Source organism: Aethalodelphis obliquidens, unplaced genomic scaffold, assembly GCF_003676395.1.
Source record: "Aethalodelphis obliquidens isolate GAN/ISIS:26980383/991018 unplaced genomic scaffold, ASM367639v1 scaffold66, whole genome shotgun sequence".
Lineage (NCBI taxonomy): Eukaryota > Metazoa > Chordata > Mammalia > Artiodactyla > Delphinidae > Aethalodelphis > Aethalodelphis obliquidens.
Window position 1 is genome coordinate 10,175,540 of NW_020838010.1, and position 8,130 is coordinate 10,183,669.

At 46.9% G+C, this 8,130-nt stretch overlaps 1 protein-coding gene across 1 annotated transcript; it reads left to right on the top strand.

The window, feature by feature from the left end:
* The first annotated feature begins 4,878 nt into the window (after positions 1 to 4,878).
* SLC25A5 (solute carrier family 25 member 5) lies at positions 4,879 to 7,807 on the top strand. The gene is made up of 4 exons (XM_027089474.1): positions 4,879 to 5,098; positions 6,136 to 6,622; positions 6,854 to 6,994; positions 7,389 to 7,807. The coding sequence occupies exons 1-4, from the start codon at positions 4,988 to 4,990 to the stop codon at positions 7,544 to 7,546; spliced, it is 897 nt and encodes a 298-aa protein (XP_026945275.1). The 5' UTR covers positions 4,879 to 4,987; the 3' UTR covers positions 7,547 to 7,807.
* Positions 7,808 to 8,130: the final 323 nt, after the last annotated feature.

The window sequence follows — 8,130 nt, forward strand, 5'->3', positions numbered from 1 at the left end:
CTCTTCCACCTGACAGCCCTTCAATTATCAAAACAGTCATGATGGCCCTCCTTCACCCAAAGCTCTTTCCCAGTTAAATCACTCTCATTCATTCAGCCATTTCTCATATGACATGATTTGCAGGTACTTCACTTTCCTGACTGCATTCTTTGAATATGTTCCAGTTTGTTAACGTCCTCTTAAACATGGTATCCAGAAGTAAGCACAAAGCTCTATGGGCAGAGAATGGATTTGAGGACACGGGGAGGGGGAAGGGTAAGCTGGGACGAAGTGAGAGAGTAGCACTGACATATATACACTACCCAATGTAAAATAGCTAGCTAGTGGGAAGCAGCTACACAGCACAGGGAGATCAGCTTGGTGCTTTGTGACCACCTAGAGGGGTGGGATAGGGAGGGTGGGAGGGAGACGCAAGAGGGAGGAGATATGGGGATATATGTATATGTATAGCTGATTCACTTTGTTATAAAGCAGAAACTAACACACCATTGTAAAGCAATTATACTCCAATAAAGATGTTTAAAAATATATATACAATAAAATAAAATGGATAACCAACAAGGACCTACTGTATAGCACAAGGAAGTCTGCTCAATATTCTGTAACAACCTAACTGGGAAAAAATTTGAAAAAGAATAGATACATGTATATATATAACTGAATCACTTTGTTGTACACTTGAAACTAACACAACATTGTTAATCAACTGTACTCCAATATAAAATAAAAAGTTAAAAAATTAAAACTTGGGGGCTTCCCTGGTGGCGCAGTGGTTGGGAGTCTGCCTGCCGATGCAGGGGACACGGGTTCGTGCCCCGGTCTGGGAGGATCCCACATGCCGCGGAGCGGCTGGGCCCGTGAGCCATGGCCGCTGAGCCTGCGCGTCCGGAGCCTGTGCTCCGCAATGGGAGAGGCCACAGCGGTGAGAGGCCCGCGTACCGCAAAAAAAAAAAAAAAAAATTAAAACTTGGGGAAAAAAAAAAAAGCTCTATGGGTGGACCAGCAGAGGCCCAAATGGGACTAAAAGTCCCCTGATCTGTTGATGACCATCATCCTGACCCAACTCAAGACTCATTAGCATTTTCTGGCGTTGCCAACTCACAGTCAAGTAAGACCCTCGGTTCTTTTTCACACATGCTCTAGCTCCTTATCCTTAAATGTCCTGCACTAAATAGAGCATTAGAAACCTTTATTGTGGTCCTTTCCATTTTATAAGCCTGTGTTTATGCTGGACTTTAGCCCTTCTGACTCAGTTCCTAGAGGTTTGTGATACTCTTTGGTCTTTGTCCTTGGAAGCCTAGCCCTCACTGTGTCATCTATATATGTACTTTCAAAATCTGAGCTCATCAGAGGATAACCTGGAAGGGCATTTAATTGATTAGATATATCTCCCTTTTTAATTTCTCATTGGAATTTTTCCAAATTGTACAGGTCTGAATTTTACCTTGGGAATCTCTCACCCTCCTGAGCTATCTTTCTGTTTGGAACTTGGCCACGAGATCATATTTATCTTTTCTCTGATCCTTCTGAAGTCTGACACACACACTCCACAGGTTACTTAACCTATCTGACTATGCCGAGCATTCTTTGGTTTGACAGATCCAGACCAGTCAGTCTTGGTCAGTTTCCCTCAGATTCTTGTCACTTTTACTTTGCTAACCAGATCTTCCTTATTTATTATCAGGATTAAGCCTAGTTTAGCAAGTTACCTCATTGCTTCTTCAGTGTTCTGAGAACTGTAATTATCAGCAAGAGAGTAAAGAATTTATCCAGTGTGTAGCTATCAGAATAATGAAACCTACAGCAGATATTCAGATGGTTTGTCCCTGATCAACATTTCTAGTCTAGGTGATGGCTTTATGAAGTACTATTCATAGCTTTTATCTATCTAGGCAATCTCTAGATATGCTTCCATAATGACAATCACTTTCATCTCTCCCTTTCATTTTCATGGAATGCTTTTCACCCTCCCACCAATGAATTGTTCTCCTTCTATATGGTATCTCTCTGAACCAGGTTTACCCTTCCTTTTCCTGATGCCAGTCAGAAGTCCCATTCCATCAAGTTTGAACAATACCTATCAAATTGTGTTTTCTTGCTTGTATTGACATTTTACATTCACTTTATTACCCATACTCTGGGTGTGTTAGTACACAGATAACTGAGGCCTTAAGTATCATTTCTGATCCTCTTCCTTGTTTTTTCTGAGAGTTACTAGGCACTGCCTTAGCTTTAGTTTCTCTTTCTTAATTATACATGTATTCTACACAACTTCCAGAACACAATAGTTACTAACACAGAGCTCCCACTATGTCTCACTGGAGGCATTTGTTTTTGATGAATTGACTAGCCATATATCATTATCAACATCATTATCATTGACATTAGACTCTGTTTTCCTGGACTTTTGCTACTGGTTTCTTTATTTTTTTTTCCTTTTTTTTTTCTTTTGACGTTTTCATTTTTTTAACTTTCAGAAATAAAAATGTTGCCCCCAAAAAACCAGTATAAAGAATTTCCATGTATCCTTCACTCAGCTGCTCCAAATGTTAACATCTTACATAACTACTATAACTAAAAGTACTATTGGTAGACTATTATTAACTAATATACAGATATGTATCCAAATTTCAATAGTACCATCAATGTCCTTTTTCTGGTCCAGGATCCAATCCAGGATCACACATTGCATTAACCTGTCATTCTCCTTAGGCTCCTTTAATCTGTGACAGTTCCTCAGTCTTTGTCTTTCATGACCTTGACACTTTTGAGAACATCTGACTCCTTGAGGTACCCCTGGTCATTGGCAACCAGGAGAGCTCCAGCTCACAGTAGATTTAGCAAAATACCGAGTCATGACATGGACTCGCTTTTAAATGTATTTCATCTTCAGTAAAACTATACTTAAGCACCCAAAGACTGAAAAGGGACAAGTTCTATGTAGTTATTTGATCATCTTTTTGTGGAGAGAGAGAAATCTAACAGAACAATAAATGTGGAGATGCTTGAAACAGTAAAAGAGCTTTGGACTAGAATATGGTAGGGACTAGAATATGGTAGGGACATCATGCTCACAGGGTAGCAGATGTGGCCAATGAAAGGTAGAAAAAGGTACATAAGTGATGGTAAGGTGGGTCAGAGTAATTAATATTTGAATAAAAATGCATTCATCAGAATGTCAAGAGTTCAGACTAGAAAGGTTTTGAACTGTATTTTGAAATGCATTCTAAAACCCACCTCCCTCTAAACAAAATGCTCCAGAGACTTTTTGTTTTAGCTGTTCATTCTCTCACCAGTAGAGGTAGAGGATTGGCTACCGCTTTCAGAGAACACACTCTGTCACTGAAATTGCACAGCAAGGTCATTTCTGTATCCAGCTGCATTTCTATTATAATCAGCTAACAAGAGCCTAGCAGCCTCTCGAGAATACAGGTCAAAGATAGCCCCCAGGATCAACAAAGCTGGAGTGAAAATTTCACTTCTTTGAAAACTTGCTGTGTGTGCTCAACACTTCGGATTGCTGGGGTTCTTGGGAAGACTAAGGAATTGCAAAGTATACTTAGAGGAAGGACCTGACATTCCTGGAGGAATCCTAGAATTGGGTCCTTTAACGGGCAGATCTGGAGAAGGTGGGAGAGGGCAAGAAAGTAAAGTGAGGGGTATGCCACCTATGTTTTCAGTGTGCTGGGTACCTAGGGCTCAGCTGCAGTTGGAGTTTTCAACAGTTATCCTTACTTTTATAAACACGGTTGTGATTACTTACATAGGATTTGTGATGACACTCTCAGCTCCTGTTCTGAATCTGAGGGAGTGTACTCAAGCTAACAAGTAAGTTTTCAAGGACATGTGTGGCAAATGCTCCCCCAGTGCAGAGATTAAGGGACTCAGTAAGCACTTGTCCCTTGACACAATGGGTGTCAATCTAGTTCTATTGATTCCTCTAAACTTTTCTGGAGTTCAGGAATCTACTCAATTCAAGAGCACGTTACCTGGGGTCCAGGCACCCAGATACCAGTCTAATTCACACAACCTCTTAACCTTAACGGTACAACCTCCATCTTTGGCTTCTGGCTAAAATAATTTCCCCACCCACTCCCGAGTTCTTTGGACTCTCCTCTGCCAATTCCCGGCAAGATCTCTGTTAAACTGCATTTGCAAATCGGGGTCTGGGGCACGCTGACGGTGTCCCAGCTCTGCTGTTCCCCAGTTTCCTCTAGCGTCACCCGTCAAGCTCCAGGGCAGTGCTAGGTCTAGGGTGAGGACAGTGAGGCACTTGCCTTGGTACCAAATGTAAGCGGGCGCTAAACAACTCAGTAATCAAGACGAATGATTATTTTAATGCACTATTTTAAAATATCAAAAGGAATACAAAAATCCATGATGAACAACGTTTCGAAATTTATAATAAAGACAGGCTCCCATCTTGCACTTGTAGGGTCCTGCCTCACTTGCCTCACCCTCATTCCAGCCCTGGGGCTCCAAGTAAACTTTATTTACAAAAACAGGCGACCGGCCAGAGCGCCATACTTTGTCTACACGAATCTTTCTTTAAAATATTGCATTAAATATTATTTATCTTGACTACCAAGTTTGGGAGGGGGGTGTTTGTTCTTTGGAGTCCCCTTAAATATCGCGCCTCACCCTTGACCAGGCACGTCGTGACCTCCCCTCCCTCCGCGCCCCCAGGCCTCCCCCAGGGTCCCGCGTCCTGGCCGGGTACTCTCTGGGGCCGCCCCTTCCTCGGGCCGGGTCAGGCGCTGCGGGCGAACCGGGTAGACGCGGAGGGCGGCCGGTGCCCGACTCCATGGCTCCTCCCTCCGCGCGCTGAGCCACTCAGCGGCCCCGGCACCCGCCCCCGACGCCGGCCGCCCGGGCGCCGGCCTCCCCTATATAAATCGGCCATTTGCTTCGCTCCGCCCCAGAGCCTCGGAGTCCAAGCCGGTTTCTTACTGTTCCCGCAGTCGCCCGCCTCCTCTTTCCTTCCAACATGACAGATGCCGCCGTGTCCTTCGCCAAGGACTTCCTGGCAGGTGGAGTGGCCGCGGCCATCTCCAAGACCGCCGTAGCGCCCATCGAGCGGGTCAAGCTGCTGCTGCAGGTACGTCCCGGAATCGGAGAGCCCGACCAGGAAGTGGGGGGAGGGGGTCGCGCGGGAAGCGGTGCCCCAGGGCCTGGGGAGAACGAACCCTCTGGACCAGTCCAGGGAAGTGGCAGCGTGGGAGCAGGGGTGGCCGCAGGGTCGGACCAAAAGGCAGACTTGAGGGAGATGCTTTAGTGATCTGAAGTTCAGGATCTAGGAAAGGGTCAGGGGCGGAGGGTCGGGGGAGGAAGCCCAGGGCCTGGGCATCCCGGAGGCAGCGAATTCGGATGGGACAGCCCGGGGGTGACTGGCTCCCGGGCCTTGAGGTCAAGGGCTAAGCCTGAAAGCCGGCACTGAAAAGAGGGACACCTGCCCTTACCGAAGACCTCAAGGTCGCGGCAAGGAGATAGCAGCCCCGTGGAGGCCGTGCGGCCGGTGGAGCTGCCTCACAGCCGGCCGCCGCGCTCTGACCTAGCCGGGCCGGAAGCCGGCGCAGGGAAGCGCGTGTCCCTTCTGCGTCCTCCCCCGCGCAGCCGCCGGCGCGTCCCCGCGGCCTGGCGTCCTGCGCGGCGCGCTCTCCCGCTCCGGCTCTAGAGGGCGCGCCTGCACGGGCGTAGGGGTGGTGGCCCACGGGTCACCTCCAGGAGAGGAGGGGGGCCAGAGCGGGAGGGAAGCCGCTCCGGGGACCCTGAGGCGTAGGCCACGGTCACCAAGGTGATTGCGCCCGACGTGGGCCTCGCCCTGATGCTTCTGAACCTGGGTCTGAGGTAATGACTTTTCTCCGAGGCTTAAAGGTCACGGGTCCGCTTGAGGGTGCCTCCTCCCCATCCAAAGGGATGGAGGCTTAATGCTTCTAAGGGTGCAGATCACCTCTTCCACCTGTGACAGCGTCAGAGGTTTGGGGGGCGTCCAGCCTGTGTGACATAGAAGACTAGATTTGGGGAAAGTGGGAGCCAGCTAACCTTTAAGGGTGTCTATTGAGATGATATATTCTCCTCGCTTTTCCCTTCTCCATGGTTATAACTCTCCCTGTTGGCCTCCTCCTTATCTGTCAGGTGCAGCATGCCAGCAAGCAAATCACTGCAGATAAGCAATACAAGGGCATCATAGACTGCGTGGTTCGTATCCCCAAGGAGCAGGGAGTCCTGTCCTTCTGGCGTGGTAACCTGGCCAATGTCATCAGATACTTCCCCACCCAGGCTCTCAACTTTGCCTTCAAAGATAAATACAAGCAGATCTTCCTGGGTGGTGTGGACAAGAGGACCCAGTTTTGGCGCTACTTCGCAGGGAATCTGGCATCAGGTGGCGCCGCCGGGGCCACATCGTTGTGTTTTGTGTACCCTCTTGACTTTGCCCGTACTCGTCTAGCAGCCGACGTGGGCAAAGCTGGAGCTGAAAGGGAATTCAGAGGCCTTGGTGACTGCCTGGTTAAGATCTACAAATCTGACGGGATTAAGGGCCTGTACCAAGGCTTTAACGTGTCTGTGCAGGGTATAATCATCTACCGAGCTGCCTACTTCGGTATCTATGACACTGCGAAGGGTAAGTTTGCTGTGTGCTTCAAAACTGTGTTCTCATGAGATCATTTATAAGATCGTTGTGCCATCCTAATTTTCCAGGAGCCAGAGATTTCTTTGTAATTGCCGATGGAAGCCACGGTCACCCAGTACAGCCCTTTGTGTACAGATGAGATGTTGGGGATGAGGGGATGTGGCAGACAACAAGTTAGGAGGACTCTGCTTTCTGGTCAAAGTGTCTCTTTTCTATCCTCAGGAATGCTTCCAGATCCCAAGAATACGCATATCTTCATCAGCTGGATGATCGCACAGTCCGTCACAGCGGTTGCTGGGTTGACTTCCTATCCGTTTGACACAGTGCGTCGCCGCATGATGATGCAGTCAGGGCGCAAAGGAAGTAAGTTCCGCTTGAGCAGAAGACGAAGATGTGGGCATGGAGCATGGGCACAAACTAGCCGTGCCTGTCTTTGAAAATGGCAGTCTGTTGAGATCGCAGATGGGGTTGGTTGGTCTGTGTCTACTGCACAGTTGCCTTTGAGTGGGCCCTTTGGGTGCTTATGCCCAAGAGTCATCCATGGTATTAGAGGTTAAGACCAGCGCGTAGTCTACATATCCCTGTGGTTCTCTAGTCACCAGATTAAGATTTCAGTGTTGCCCACACTAATGTGTCAGTGTTGGATCTTTAAAAACTGACATTAGCTCTTAGAGGTGGGGCCCTGGTTTAGTCTAGTTAAACCTAAGGATATTTCATCAGCCTCAGGTCACCAGCTCCTTGTCTTTGTCCTTTGCAGCGGATATCATGTACACAGGCACACTTGACTGCTGGAGGAAGATTGCTCGTGACGAAGGAGCCAAAGCCTTTTTCAAGGGCGCGTGGTCCAATGTCCTCAGAGGCATGGGTGGTGCTTTTGTGCTTGTCTTGTATGATGAAATCAAGAAGTTCACATAAGTTATTTCCTAGTTTTTCTTCTTCTGTGAACAGGCATGTTGTATTATGTAACATATCTTGAGCATTCCTGACAGACTGTCGGCTGTCTATTTATCAATGGCAACTATTTACCGGTTGAAAATGGGAAGCAATAATATACACCTGACCAGTTTTCTCTTAAAGCCATTTCCATGACGATGATGGGACACAATTACGTTTTTTATTTTAGCCACTCCTGATGAAATAACAAATTTGAAGAAATAAAAAATACCTGAAATATAATTTTGTTTGTGGTTTATTTTCATGTAAAAGTACATTTTATAATTCAGTAAGTGCTGTGTTTGAGTAAAATGCTACCTGTTTAATAAATGCTACAGTATCTCCTGAGGTGAAGCGCTTTCTTCTACTTAGCGAAGAATAGCTCGGTCATGTGACCCATCAGCATTCCCAATACATTAGCAAAGTGAAATTCAGACCCAAAGCATCCAAAAAACCATTGGTCCATTGCCCGTGGACAGTCATAGCTGATGAGCTTTCTCTAAAAAGTACTATGTACCCACCTTTCCTATCTTGTGGTTATTAATCAAGAAATATAAGCTGAACTG

Bases quoted from the DNA above. Each gene is read 5' to 3' on its own strand.
- SLC25A5 (XM_027089474.1), top strand. From the start codon at position 4,988: ATGACAGATGCCGCCGTGTCCTTCGCCAAGGACTTCCTGGCAGGTGGA. The intron at 5,099-6,135 runs GTACGTCCCGGA...CTTATCTGTCAG, and splicing joins GGGTCAAGCTGCTGCTGCAG to GTGCAGCATGCCAGCAAGCA. The intron at 6,623-6,853 runs GTAAGTTTGCTG...TTCTATCCTCAG, and splicing joins TATCTATGACACTGCGAAGG to GAATGCTTCCAGATCCCAAG.